Raw genomic sequence first — 15,930 nt, forward strand, 5'->3', positions numbered from 1 at the left:
TAGCATGTTTAGCACTTGCTGGCACTTTTTTATATGTTATTAGGAGTCCATAACAGTGTTAAACATGTCACTTCCTGTTGCCAGCAGGTGGCGCTATGACTGTAACTGAATATAAGCATGGTCATGTGTTCAGGACAGAACGCTTATCAAAAGTGTGAAGTTTGGGGCAGATTGGACATTCCATGCCTGAGTTACAGCAAATTCATATTTAATTGCAGTAATATCATTCTTTAGCACTTAGCTAAGTGTTTGCTAGTATGTTTTAGCATGTCTCTAGTATGTTGGTAGGATGTTTAGCACCTACTGGCATTTTTTTATATGTTATTAGGAGTCAAGAACAGTGTTAAACGTCAATTTCTGTTGCCAGCAGGTGGCGCTATGACTATAACTAAATATGAGCATGGACATGTGTTCAAGAGATAACTCTTATCAAACGTGTGAAGTTTGGGGTAGATTGTACATTGCCTTCTTGAGTAACAACAAAGTCCTGTTTCATTGAATTAGCATGCTTTAGCACTTAGCTAAGTATTGCTAGCATGTTTTAACATGTTTCTAGCATGTATAGAACTCAATGGCATTTTTAACATGTTGCTAGAACGGCATCAAAGTGTTAAACATGTCACTTCCTGTTGCCAGTAGGTGGCGCTATTACTATAACTGAATTTGAGCATAGACATGTGTTCAGGCCATGATTCTTATCAAATGTGTGAAGTTTGGGGCAGATTGGACATTCCATGCCTGAGTTACAGCAAATTCCTATTTAATTGCAGTAATAGCATGCTTTAGCACTTAGCTAAGTGTTTGCTAGCATGTTTCTAGTATGTTGCTAACCTGTTTAGCACTTGCAGGCTCTTTTTTATATGTTATTAGGAGACCACAAGAGTGTTAAACATGTCACTTCCTGTTGAAAGCAGGTGGCGCTATTACTATAACTGAATATTCTCATGTAGATGTGTTCAGGCCATGACTCTTATCAAACGTGTGAAGTTTGGGGCAGATTGGACATTCCATGCCTGTGTTACAGCAAATTCCTATTTAATTGCAGCAATAGCATGCTTTAGCACTTAGCTAAGTGTTTGCTAGCATGTTTTAGCATGTTTCTAGTATGTTGTTAGCATGTTTAGCACTTGCTGTCACTTTTTTTATATGTTTTTATATGTCCACAACAGTGTTTAACATGTCACTTCCTGTTGCCAGCAGGTGGCGCTATGACTGTAACTGAATATGAGCATGGTCATGTGTTTAGGACAGAACGTTTATTAAAAGTGTGAAGTTTGGGGCAGATTGGACATTGCCTTCTTGAGTAACAACAACATCCTGTTTCATTGAATTAGCATGCTTTAGCACTTAGCTAAGTATTGCTAGCATGTTTTAACATGTTTCTAGCATGTTTAGAAGTCAATGGCATTTTTAACATGTTGCTAGAATGGCATCAACGTGTTAAACATGACACTTCCTGTTACCAGTAGGTGGCGCTATTACTATAACTGAATATTCTCATGTAGATGTGTTCAGGACAGAACGCTTATCAAAAGTGTGAAGTTTGGGGCAGATTGGACATTCCATGCCTGAGTTACAGCAAATTCCTATTTAATTGCAATAATAGCATGCTTTAGCACTTAGCTAAGAGTTTGCTAGCATGTTTTAGCATGCTTCTAGTATGTTGTTAGCATGTTTAGCACTTGCTGGCACTTTTTTATATGTTATTAGGAGTCCATAACAGTGTTAAACATGTCACTTCCTGTTGCCAGCAGGTGGCGCTATGACTATAACTGAATATGAGCATGGTCATGTGTTCAGGACAGAACTCTTATCAAAAGTGTGAAGTTTGGGGCAGATTGGACATTCCATGCCTGAGTTACAGCAACTTCCTGTTTCATGGCGAAACATCGAAATTTGTCAGGCCGCCGAGGACCCGCACTTCGACGAAAACTCAAGATCTTCGCAATTTAACGTCGCAAAGGCCTGAAGATTACACTCACCAAATTTGAAGATGATCAGATTAAAACTGTAGGAGGAGTTCGTTAAAGTACGAGGCCTGAAAATGGCAAAAACTGCACAAAAATCTGAGAGGAAGTTCAAAATGGCTGACTTCCTGTTGTGTTTAGGGCTATGCTCCAAGAGACTTTTTTGTAGGTATTAGGTAATTACATGTATGTACCGAATTTCGTGCACGTACGTGGAACGATGCGGGAGGCGCACTCCGTTGAACTTTTATAGGTGGCGCTATCGAGCCATTTTGCCCCGTCCAATTCTGAAACCTATATCAGATGTAAATTTTCGCCAGTTCTGACGTGTGTGCAAAGTTTCGTGAGTTTTCGAGCATGTTTAGGCCCTCAAAAATGCAATTCAATGCGGAGAATAATAATAATAATAATAATAATAATAATAAACAGAGCAATTCCAAGAGGGTCCTCACACCATCGGTGCTCGGGCCCTAATGATTAATTCATACTCATTCATATTAAAGATGAAATCTTGTTAAACGTGGTGTATAAGAAAAAGAAAGAAATGCATATGATAATTATGATAATTATTTTTATGGTAATTTCTATGATTAAGCCTTTCAAATATTATTCTTGTATTGATCTTTTGTCTTTTGTCTATTATATATTTTAATATCATATAGGCTACTCACAGTTGTACTCGTATTCATGACATTTAGTTTACTTCTACTCTGACAAATGTATGTCTATTTGTGCGCTAGACATGCTATTTGTTTTTTTCTCATCAGTGTGGTCTTCTGTCTAATAGCCTATGTGTATCTTGTTGATTATTAAGTTTCACATGAGATGGTTATCTTACAGTACCTGAAATTAAGGTAGGCCTACAGCTGTTTTTGTATACGGACATAATGGAAATAGGCCTACTTATTTGGCCATTTTGGCTTCTTAAGGCTGCAAAAGAGCCACAACGGTCATACATCTGTCTTGTAATGAAAAATAAAGTACCGCAGTCCAATGGAAAAACTTGATTTTCCAGTAGGCTACAGGATGTAATTTTGCTAATTATTATTTTATTTCAGTTATTTTTTCAGTAACTGTTGTTTGTTCCGTTTTAGTTTTTCATTTATGTTGACATTTCTATTTTATTTCAGTTTATGAAAATGTTTTTTGAAAATAAATAGTTTTAGTCTTAGTTTCAGTTTTCATTTACGAAAATAAGTAAATATAACAGAGTAAATGTGGTGGTGAGTAAATATAACAGAATTTTAAAGTTCTGTAAAATATTCCTTTAAGAAAGTCTGTCCATGTTCGGTAAATGAAATGACAAACAAACAGACACGACAAATATAAATTTTAACTGGTTTCACGTGGTTACCATTGAGCACTGCTTTAGTTACACAGAGAAACTCAAAGGCTATCTTTCATTGTGAAAGACAAAAGGGTAAAGTGAAGAAAACGATTTACCTCTACTAGGCTACATTGAAGTGGACGGAGACCAATTTTGAACCAACTATGGACCAAAAACAAAGAGTCCACTTTTAGGAATAGATAGAATTTAAAATGAACTTATATTAAGTTAAAAAATGAAATGAAGTGTTAAAACACCTTCTAGCCAAAATGCTGTCTATGTAGGGCATTCACACGGGATTGAGACACAGCCACAAACTACGTCAGTGCTTAATTTTCCCACAGGTAAAACAGCACACCTGAGCGCTGAAGCAGGAAGACATCAGACGAATGGGTTTCTCATGACATCTTTCGTCAGGAGACCCGTGAATTTAAACAAATTCCAGTGACAAGAAACAACCATAAGCGATTTTTACCAGTCAATTCGACTGACACTACAGCTGAAGTGGATTGGAGTGATTTTGAGGACTGTATGCGCAAGTATATCAGGATCACTTTAAATCCACCAGAAATGGGTTCGTGGTGTTTTCTTTTCGCGTGCTTATTTTTTATTGTGGGTGTTTATGTCGGAGAAACCCAGAGCGAGATGTCTGCAGAAGACCAACAGTGTGTAAACGCTTTCAGGGAAGGCCGGGAAAACTTTGTTTTGGACACGGAAGAGTCGATCAAGGATGGGGCGGTTTTCCTGGCGAACCCGAGCGTCGAGCACAGTGTTGCGTGCGCTGTCGCGTGCTGCAGGGATCCCAGATGCAACTTGGCCCTCACTGAGCAAGGAAACGAGAAGGGGTCCAACAACAGCTGCTTTCTCTTCAACTGCCTATACAAGCATAAATATGTTTGCAGATTTTTTCAAAAGGAGGGGTTTGCAAATTATATATTGGATTCAGTCTATGAAAATTACCTGAACGTCCGCAAAACTGGTAAGCTTTATTCTATGCATTCACATTTTTATTATGCTCATTATAAAACATTACCATCCATGATTAAGCCTAACAGCCTAAGCTGTTTTGGTGGTTTACACTGGTCTGTTCTCTGAGTTTGCTCAGCTGGTTCATTCTGTTGTGAAATGTCCAGATTATCTAAAAAAGATACCAAAAAAGTTGGCCAAGACACCAACTAAGCAAATAATCTTAGGCTTTCTTAAAATGGGTTTGTGTTTCTCTCTTTTTGTTTTTAAAATAGAAACCTTTCAAATGAATCCGTGATTATCAATAGAATGTTCTTAAAGTCGCGATTCATGTGAAACTTCCATTTCATGCCGACTTTAACACAAAATGAAGTTTTGAAAAAAAATTCAGCCTGTTTTGTCTCTGTGTTCCAGCATCAGTGCACTGTAATTGTTACAATAATAAAATAGTAATAATATAATAATAATAATAAACATGAGGTCTCCTTCAAACAATAAGAATCTTTCTGATTTTTTTAAATTTCGTGTAGGCTACCCTTTTTTTTTCTTTTTTTCTTTTTTTAAATTTTGAATAGGCAAATAGCCCTAAATGGGCTTATTGCATTCACCCACAAATACTTAAAGGTATAGTTAACCAAAAAAAAAAAAATAGTCATTAATTACTCACCCTCATGTTGTTCCAAACCTGTAAGATTTTCATCTTTGAAACATTTGCAGATATTTTTAAATGATATCTGAGCGATTTTTGTCCCTCCATTGACAGCTAAGCAACTACCACTTTGAAGTTCATAAGAGATCATAAAACTAATCCATGTGAATTGAGCAGTTAAGTAAATTTTCTGAAGAGAAACAATCACTGTTTATCCCTTTATAGGGCACTCATTGAAATACTTGGAAATTCTAAATTTCAACCATAGAGTGTTATTGGAGGATATTATAAGACTTCTAAACATTTGTGAGTTTTTAAAAAAATATATTTTTTTAGGTTGGAAATCAAGGGCAATGAAGTTACCATATATGGTTCCTCGCCAGTCTAGGGTAATGTTTTTCCCTTAAAAAGTGTATATATAAAAATATAATAAAAACACATAAACTTGTTACAAACATAAAAATATTTATTTAGTAACCTTTTAAATTATTATTAGGAACATTTTAAATTAAATTATTATTAGGAACATTCATTAAATTAATGAATAGGGTATTCATTTATGGTTTGTGCTCCTAAGAACATCTAATATGATTCATATTTTATAAATGCACATTTGTGCATTTATAAATGTTATAAATAAATGTATACATTTATAAAAGATCTGTACTACTGATCTTTGGTATGGTCAAGTACTGGTGGTACCACTTATTTTAGCAGTAATAAGTCTCACAGTAAAAAAAAAACACCAATACATGGCATTTAACTATGATAAAAACTGTTTCAAGGGCATAAAACTTACACATAAAGGGTAAATATATAATAAGAAGTGCAAAATATCATTATAAGTATTAAAAACTGTTATAAAGGTCATAAAACTGACCAAAACCACACATATTTCAATATCTATGGCAATATAAAATGTCTATAAATGTGTTACGTTTCCCACTGGATCACTTTATAATGTCATTCAAACCTGTGATAACATCCAATGCACTAGTAAATACTATTGTCCTACGTTATAATCATAGACTGTGGTTATAATGCATTATTTGTAGAAAAAATACCCTAGTACGGCTTTTCTATACGTATAGGGCGTATGTCTAAATATGGACATTCTCTAATCTTACCTGAACAGGGCGTATGATCAAATATGGTCTCACCATTTTTCATGCCACAAATGTCAATACTTTCAAGAAATCTATGCAAACAACACCTATCTCAACATGTTGCACAACTATTCAACCATAGAATGTGTGAGTTTCATCAACTCACAATTTTTTGTTTTGAAGTTATTAGCGCTGATGTGGGAGTAGGTAGTAGCGCATAACCTCACTTTCCAATATCCGGAATGACACTGAAGTTTGAAATGCTCCGCGCAACTTCTGATTGGTCAGATGCCATCATGTGACTATCAGTGACGTAGCCTGATCTTCGCTGATTGGCTAGGAGAAATCTATGCGCTCATATGACAACGCAAACAGGCAGGGGAGACTCAGTTTGAATGCGCGATTAAGTTACCAAATATGGTTCCTCGCCCGATAAAGGGTTAAGCTAATCAGATTTAATTTAGGCTTTTTTTCACATATTCATATGGATTAGTTTTACAATCTCTTTATGAACTTTTTGAAGTGTCAAACCACAGTTGTGTAGCTGTCAATGAAGGGACAAAATTCGCTCAGATTTCATTAAAAATATCTTAATTTGTGTTACAAAGACAACAACATTTGGAACAACATGAGGGCGAGTAATTAATGACAGAATTTTTGGGTGAACCACCATTTGGGGTCCGTCAGGGGCCGTTCACACAGAGCGCATTTTTCAATGTAAACGCACACTAGACAGACATGTATGACTCTTTTCTAGAATTTTTGCAGGAATATGTGGGTTTCATTTTGTGACTTTTTGAAAGGGTGCCTAGAAGTTCTCTAGAGGGTTCTGATCTGAAGATCCCTGGTACCTCGGGGTATCTTTTTATTTTTGGATTTATAAAAGATGGATTATTTGTCTTTAATCAAGCTAGGTGCAATTAAATTAATTTCATTCTTATTGAAATCTGAGTGATTGTCATTTTAACAATAATATGAAATTTCTTCAGATAAGAAGGACAAAGCTCCCATTGCCAATGCTGGACGAGATGTGGTGGTCCAGCCTCATGAGGAGGTGTTGCTGAATGGCATTGAGAGTTGGGATGATAGGGAGATCGTAAACTACGAATGGAGCCTCATCCGTGGAGATGAATCTGTCAAGATGGAAGTATGAGAATATGATCAGACATGTTGTGATATTAATGTTGTTGTTGTAATTATGTTTCCAGTTATGATGCTAAGATTAATTTAAAAGCTTATTGAAGAACTGTTTCTTTGTCATCTTAAATGGATAGTTCACCAAAAAAAAAAAAAAAAAAAAAAAATCTGTCATTTACTCACCCTCATGTAGTTTTACACTTGACTTACTTTCTTCTTTAGAACATAAACATTTTTTGTCCATACTGAAGTCAAATGTAACCAAAACGGTTTGCTTACCAACATTCTTCAAAATTGTGACAGAATTTTATTTTTGGCTGAACTATCCCTTTAATTAGGACTAATTATAATTTTATTGCAATTCGATGGAATGAAATGCCACTTTCCCAATGTGTTCTCAGTGGTTTTGCCTTTAAGACCCAGATCGGATGACAAGTAGCAACAGACTTGCTAATTTTTGTCACCTATGACTCTGTTGCTTTATGGCATAATAGGAATAAAACCCAACATCTTATCTGTTTCTAAACAACTGCTCCACAGAAAACTGATTTGTCGGACCAGATAAGGGTGTCCAACCTGATGCCTGGGGTGTATGAGTTCAAACTGACCGTGACGGATTCAGCACACCATTCTGATTCAGATCAAGTTTCTGTCCTGGTTCTCACTCCTGAGCAATCTGAGCGTGAGTTATCTTTGATCATGTTTTTCCCAACCACTCCCAGACTTTTACCTTTACCTTTGAATGAGGCTCAGGGTCTAAATGTCATAAGCTTACAAATTACTCTGTAATGTAGTGTTGTTAGGGATGACTCTTTTTATTGTTTGAGAAGGCTAACCGCTCCCTCTATGAATGTAGGACCGGTTTGACGTGTTGCACAGTTTGAGTCACAGTTGCGCTGTATGGATAACTGCTCTGCTAAACAACACACAATATAGCAAGTACTTGACGAATTACAGCAAATATGTTTTAACTCATGGCGTTCTCAACCTTCGTTACCATTTGCCTAACAGAGAGGTAAAAATAACTGAAGAAGAGCGATAAAATGAAAAAGTGGCAGTGTGACAGGAAGCAGAATATTGATCATGTATTTTATAGTAAATTTCAATATATAGCGCAAAGACTGAAATCAGTGAAGAAACCATAAATTTACAGTAAAATCACATGTATACTTCAGTACAATTGATGTCAGTTTTTGCAACGGTCATCACATCACATTTATAAATGCTTTTTACTCACCATCTAATCACCCTATTTATGTGACACATCCATGTCTGGTACATGACTACAGCAGCACATTTGTGTGATGCTGTATGTAATTACATATTGTTTGATATCATTGAAGACAATGAAATTCTAACCTCATTGGCAAAACATCAAAGTAGAGGAATATCCTCAAAGTAACCCCACATCTATGAATCTATTGCATCACCAAAAAAAAATATTTTCTTAATTAGTATTTTGATCTTGTTTTCCAGGGGGAAAAAATCCAGAAAAGAACAAATTTATTTCACACAAATGTGTTTATATTGGGGAATTATTAAAATTATTATTATTATTATTATTATTATTATTTATTTATTTTGTCATAAATCATACAACATTTAGAAAGGTATGTGCTAAAAAAATAATCAATAGATAGGTACATTCATAACAAAATGCTGCTTTGACTATCGGGTAGAAGTCTGCTGTGGAGCTCTCGCGAGCACCCTTCTGAAACCTAAAATTACGAATGGGACCACCTACGTGTCCCTACAAGTGCACAAGAATAGTTCTATTTTGGAGAAGGCCATTCTCTTCTTCCTTTTGATGGTTGATTAACATTAAGGCCATAGACAACAGTAGGAATATTAGGGTATGTTTACACGACGACACTGTTTTCAAATGAGAACTTTTTATGTGTTTTGGTCTTTTATTTACACAACAATAGCATTTTGTGGGCCTGAGAAGACAAGCTTTTGAAAACCGTTTTCACAAAAGCATTTAAAACCTTGCAATTTGAAACCTGTGACGTCATGCACATGAGTAATGCATGTTCATTTGGGTGATTTGAGTGATTCTTGCTTATTCACTCTAAAAAATGCTGGGTTGTTTCAACCCATGTTTGGGTCAAATATGGACAAACCCAACTGTTGGGTTTAAAATTTTAATTTAAACCAATGGTTGGGTTTGTCCATATTTGACCCAAACATAAGTTGAAATAACCCAGCATTGTTAGTGTACTTAGTTTGTTAAAATCCCAAACCCTAAGTATTAAACTTACTGTATAACTGGTGGCCCAAATAGTGTGGCTTGTTGAGAAGAGGTGTGCACTTTTCTAAGCAATTGGCTAGTTCTATATGCCGGTCTAGTGAGTGTGTGCATATACCCTTCTGTTTTTGCCTGATTAGACAGCTGGGGAAAGATGAAAATGAACTTTTATGGATGTTTATAGGATCTACATAATATCACTTAAAATACTACTAAGATCTACACTCACCGGCCACTTTATTAGATACACCCTACTAGTTCTTGGTTGGACCCCCTTTTGCCTTCAGAACGGCCTTTATTCTTCATGGCATAGATTCACCATGCTGAAAACATTCCTCAGTCCTCCACATTCCAGTGGTGCTCTATTGGATTAAGATCTAGTGACTTTGGAGGCCATTTGAGTTTAGTGAACTTATTTTCATGTTCAAGAAACCAAATTGAGATGATTTGAGCTTTGTGATATGTCATGTTATCCTGCTAAAAGTAAAAAAAAAAAAAAAAAAAGGTTACCCCAGATAAAAAATGTGAACAACCATATAACAAACATTACTGCTTGTAAGTAAGTTGCACTTCCTAAAACGTTCTAGAACTGTTGAGAACTTTCTGGAATTCTTTAGAACTGCTTTTCTAGAACAATCCAAATCTTGGTATGCATGTATAGGAGAGAGGGACTGATAGAGAGAGGGAGCTTTAGGAGCAAACAACTCAACTTGATACTTTTGATGTCGCACAAGATAAGTGATACTACCTTACAGAAGAACAAGGCTATCTGGACCAATAATCTAGTGAGATTTCAGCAATCTCATAGAAGAGGAAGTGTGCCTTAAGAAGAATCTTCACTAGAAGAAAAGTGCAGATTGCTACTCCAAATGCAAATTATTGGACGGTAACAGTTTCTTGGAGCAGAAATTAAAGGAAGGAAGGAACTAATAGTGGAAACTTCCATAGAAGTCACAAGATTGTGGAAGAATAAATTGAACTGGAAAATTAAGAATTAGGACCTTTTTCATTGTTTTTAAGCAAAAGTTCATCAATTTATGATACAGGAAACCTTTTATTTGAAAAATAGCCAAAACCCTAAATAGTTAAAACCCTAATGGGCACACTGTGGTCATAAAGGAATGGACATGGTCGGCAACAATACTCAGGTAGTCTGTGGTGTTTAAACGATGCTCAAATGGTACTAAGGGGCCAAAAGTATCAACCACATATCCCTCACACCATTACACCTAGAAGAGATACAATGCTTTCATGTTGTTTACACCAAATCCTGCCCCTACTATCTGAATGTCCCCAGTCTTCTATTGGTCAGTCTTCTATTCTACTGCCAATTTTGGTGAGCCTGTGTGAATTGTAGCCTCAGTTTTCTGTATTTAGCTGACAGTGTGTCACCCAGTGTGTCTTCTGCTGTTGTAGCCCGTCTGCCTCAAGGTTCAACATGTTGTGGGTGCAGAGATGCTTTTCTGCATACCTCGGTTGTAACAAGGGGTTATTTGAGTTACCGTTGTCTTTCTATCAGCTCAAAGCAGTCTGGTCATTCTTTTCTGACCTCTGGCATCAAGAAGGCATTTTGCCCACAGAAGTGTCGCTCAGTGGATATTTTCTCTTTTTCAGCCCATTCTCTGTAAACCCTAGAGATGGTTGTGTGTGAAAATCCCAGTAGATCAGGCAGTTTCTGAAATACTCAGACCAGCCCGTCTGGCACCAACAACCATGCTAGTTCAAAGTCACTTAAATCACCTTTCTTTCCCACCGTCTTTCGTCTTGACCTGTTTACATGGGGACATTTAATATTCAACAATATTATTGATCTGCCTTACTTAGGGTGGACGATGATGCAATTTTCTTCTAGAAACAAACTTTGTTGTATTATTTTCATGTTATCAATGTGAAGCTGCTTTGATGCAATCTGTATTGTAAAAATCGCTATATAAATAAAGGTGACTTGACTTGACATGCCTAATTGCATTGAGTTGCTGCTGTGTTATTGGCTGGTTAGATACTTGCAATTAACAAGCAGTTGAACAGGTAAAACGTGGCCAGTGAGTGTATTACTATTACATGAGCCAATGACATCGAAACTCGTGTGTTACAGTCTGGTGAATGAATAAAACAAATACTTTACTGTCCACAAAGAGATATTTGACTTGGACTCATGGTGCATACATAATGTTTTATTCCCCCGACCAATTATGCCCATTGTGAATATACAAATATGTTGAATAACTAAATTTAAAATGAAACATAGCAAAACTATGTATATAAACAAGGTAAGACATTATATAGAAAATATTTTATTTCTCAAAAATATTCATATTACATGCACTTGTTATTTAACATTTTAACTATAATGGTTATAAAAAATGTAAAAATAAACTTGGCTTCCCTTATAACTACAAGAATAACCGTAATTAGATGTTTGCATGAAATATCCTGGAAACATTCAATGTTTGTCCTGTGAGAGACAGGCTACTTTTTTTTTTTTTTCATACATATTTTGTTAATTAGGGGCCAAGCACCGAAGGTGCGGAGGCACCTATTGTATCTTTTCCCGTTCCTATTATTAGGGGCCAAGCACCGAAGGTGCGGAGGCACCTATTGTATCTGTTCCCGTTCTTATTATTAGGGGCCAAGCACCGAAGGTGCGTAGGCACCTATTGTATCTGTTCCCGTTCCTATTATTAGGGGCCAAGCACCGATTGTATCTATTCCCGTTCCTATTATTAGGGGCCAAGCACCGAAGGTGCGGAGGCACCTATTGTGTTTGTTCCGGTTCTTCTTATTATTATTATTAGGGGCCAAGCACCGAAGGTGCGTAGGCACCTATTGTGTTTGTTCCCGTTCTTATTAGGGGCCAAGCACCGAAGGTGCGGAGGCACCTATTGTATCTGTTCCATTTCTTATTAGGGGCCAAGCACCGAAGGTGCGTAGGCACATATTGTTTTCGTTCCCGTTCTTATTATTATTATTAGGGGCCAAGCACCGAAGGTGCGGAGGCACCTATTGTATCTGTTTCCGTTCTTATTAGGGGCCAAGCACAGAATGTGCGTAGGCACCTATTGTATCTGTTGGCGTACCAAAAATAATTCTTCTTCTTCTTCCGCTCTGGGAGTCTATGGCAGCCCATAGAACCGCTTGCGGGAAAGTTATGAAATTTGGCACACTGATAGAGGACAGACTGAACAGTCACCATAGCAAATTTGGAGTCTCCAACTCATTCCCTCTAGCGCCACCAGCTGTCCAAATTTGCACTCATGTTTATGCTAATAACTTTTGAACCACAAGGGCTAGAAACAAAATTCCAATTTCTTCTGATTCCTCATCTTCCGTTACTCCGATTTTCACGAAAATTGAACCAGATCATCTACAGACCACGCCGACAAAAAGTTATGGAATTCAAGTTGATTCGCTTAGCAATTTTCGAAAAAACAGACGTAAGGCTGTATCTCCGCAACGCTTTATTGGATTCAGACCAAACTTGGCACATGTCATCACAAGCATGACCTGAGGCTACATGCTGCGTTTCGGCGCAGCGCCACCTACTGGTCCGGAGATAAGCAAAAATAGCCATTTTTCTTATAACTTTTGAACAGTTTGTCCAAAAATCATAAAATTGGTCTCATTAGATTCAGGGCAACATGCCGAGTCGACTGATATCCAATTTTACCATATCGGCCATTTTGACTGTCGGCCATTTTGAATTTTGTGCTAAAATGCTGTATTTTAAGAACGCATGAACGGATTGTTACGAAACTTGGTATGTGTCATCAGCACAATGTCCTGAAGGAGTGTTAGAAGTTTCGAAACAGCGCCACCTGGTGGTGAATTTTTGTTTTCAAATGCTTATAACTTTGGGTGTGGTCAACTTATTTTCACGAGACTCATCTAATTAGACTCCTGAATCCTTGCCGAGTCCTACTATACAAAACATGCTAGGTTTCGCCTTAAGGTTTGTGTAGCGTTGTGATTTAGCGCTTTAAAAACATTTGGCTATTTTTCTTCGAAAACGCTAGTCCGATCGAGACGAAACCACCGTCAGAAGTTTGGAAACAGGTCGATAGCTAAACGCCAATGCCCAAATGTGAAAATATTGATAGTAAGGGGTAGTAAAATCCAATCAAAGTCACGTGTCAGTCATTTTTTACGTGTTTTTTCATATAAATGTCTATAAATCCGAAGTGAATTGAGATATCTTCACCAAAATTGACACACATACGTATGGGCTCACTCTGAGGACACATAAAACAAATTGGTGGTGCTATAATAGAACAAAACATGAAATTCCCATTGACATTAATACAGTTTTGTGAAATAAAATGCTATACTTAACAAATGCATAGGTGTAATATTACGAAACTCAGAATGTGCCATCAGCACCATCCCCTGAAGGTACCCAAATATTTCGAGACAGCGCCACCTAGTGGTCAAAAGTTATAACAAAATTTCTAAAAAGGCTAATAACTTTTGAATAAATCGGCCTATCGAAATGCCACTGGTCTTAATAGATTCCTTGGGTCAAGCCGACAACATAGATACCAAGTTCTCCTTATTTGGCCAAACTTCCAGTCCGCCATCTTGATTTTCATTCAAAACCTACTTTTTCGAATTCCTCCTAGACCGTTTGTCCGATTTTCACCAAAATCGAATCATATCATCTCCAGACTGTGCCGCCTAAAAGTTATGGATTTCGTGTCGATAGACGAAGCCGTTTTCGTATAGTGCAGCAGCAAAATTGAGTCATGATGCCAAAAGCACTATTCAGGCTTTATCTCTGTAATGCCTTGACATATTGACACCAAATTTTGTATGTGTCATTGTCACTTCACTCTGACCACATCACATCAGTTTTGTAACTGCTCCACCTATTGGTCGAAAGTGATAATCCATTAAGTCATATTTTGAATGACTTTTTATATGATTTGTCAGCCATTTCGCCTAAAATCCCCTTTAAATGTCTTTAATTGCTCATTGTTGCAGTTGGTCTGACACCTTCAGCCATGTTGGCATATCCTGTCATCTGCTTGCGCTTGGCCCCGATAATTGCTGCTTGCAGCTATATTTAGGGGCCAAGCACCGAAGGTGCGGAGGCACCTATTGTATCTGTTCCCGTTCTTATTATTAGGGGCCAAGCACCGAAGGTGCGGAGGCACCTATTGTATCTGTTCCGTTTCTTATTATTAGGGGCCAAGCACCGAAGGTGCGGAGGCACCTATTGTATCTGTTCCGTTTCTTATTATTAGGGGCCAAGCACCGAAGGTGCGGAGGCACCTATTGTATCTGTTCCGTTTCTTATTATTAGGGGCCAAGCACCGAAGGTGCGGAGGCACCTATTGTATCTGTTCCGTTTCTTATTATTAGGGGCCAAGCACCGAAGGTGCGGAGGCACCTATTGTATCTGTTCCATTTCTTATTATTAGGGGCCAAGCACCGAAGGTGCGGAGGCACCTATTGTATCTGTTCCCGTTCTTATTATTAGGGGCCAAGCACCGAAGGTGCGTAGGCACCTATTGTTTTCGTTCCCGTTCTTATTATTAGGGGCCAAGCACCGAAGGTGCGGAGGCACCTATTGTATTTGTTCCGGTTCTTATTATTAGGGGCCAAGCACCGAAGGTGCGTAGGCACCTATTGTTTTCGTTCCCGTTCTTATTATTATTAGGGGCCAAGCACCGAAGGTGCGTAGGCACCTATTGTTTTCGTTCGCGTTCTTATTATTAGGGGCCAAGCACCGAAGGTGCGGAGGCACCTATTGTATCTGTTCCGTTTCTTATTATTAGGGGCCAAGCACCGAAGGTGCGGAGGCACCTATTGTATCCGTTCGCGTTCTTATTAGGGGCCAAGCACCGAAGGTGCGGAGGCACCTATTGTATCTGTTCCGTTTCTTATTAGGGGCCAAGCACCGAAGGTGCGGAGGCACCTATTGTATCTGTTCCGTTTCTTATTATTATTATTAGGGGCCAAGCACCGAAGGTGCGTAGGCACCTATTGTTTTCGTTCGCGTTCTTATTATTATTATTATTATTCATTGTTCCGACTGGGAGTCTATGGCAGCCCATAGAACCGATTGCGGGAAAGTTGTAATGGTTTGACATTCTGATAGAGGACTGTCCCAACATTGAATACACCAATTTTGGTGTGTCTAAATCATTCCCTCTAGCGCCACCAACTGTCCAAAGTTTCACTCATGTCTATGCTAATAACTTTTGAACCACAAGGGCTAGAAACAAAATTCCTTTTTCCTCTGATTCCTGAGCTCATGTCGATTCGATTGCACTATATGACGTCATTTTTCGTCATAATAATTTTTCCGCCATTTTGAATTTTCCGAAAAACCTACTTTTTCAAACTCCTCCTAGGCCGTTGCTCCAATTTTCACGAAAATTGAATCAGATCATCTTCAGACCATGCCTACAAAAAGTTATGGAATTCGTGTTGATTCGTCGAACCGTTCTCGAATACCATGCAAACAAATTTTATGTAGCGCTTGCGAAAACAGACACAAGTCTGTATCTCCTCAACACTTTATCATATTC

General features: G+C 37.7%; 1 protein-coding gene across 2 annotated transcripts in view; it reads left to right on the top strand.

The window, feature by feature from the left end:
• Positions 1-3,198: 3,198 nt before the first annotated feature.
• spint1b (serine peptidase inhibitor, Kunitz type 1 b) overlaps positions 3,199-15,930 on the top strand; it is a 139,192-nt gene continuing 126,460 nt past the window's right edge. The window contains exons 1-3 of one of the 2 annotated variants that reach the window (XM_081378361.1): positions 3,199-4,273; positions 7,005-7,162; positions 7,693-7,834. In XM_081378361.1, the coding sequence (XP_081234487.1) occupies positions 3,826-4,273; positions 7,005-7,162; positions 7,693-7,834 (748 nt within the window). In that variant the 5' untranslated portion in view covers positions 3,199-3,825. The remainder of the gene's footprint in view (positions 4,274-7,004; positions 7,163-7,692; positions 7,835-15,930) is intronic. The other variant, XM_081378360.1, reaches the window with a different exon arrangement.

This window comes from Scardinius erythrophthalmus, assembly GCF_964197995.2.
Source record: "Scardinius erythrophthalmus genome assembly, chromosome: 11".
In the NCBI taxonomy this organism is placed as follows: domain Eukaryota; kingdom Metazoa; phylum Chordata; class Actinopteri; order Cypriniformes; family Leuciscidae; genus Scardinius; species Scardinius erythrophthalmus.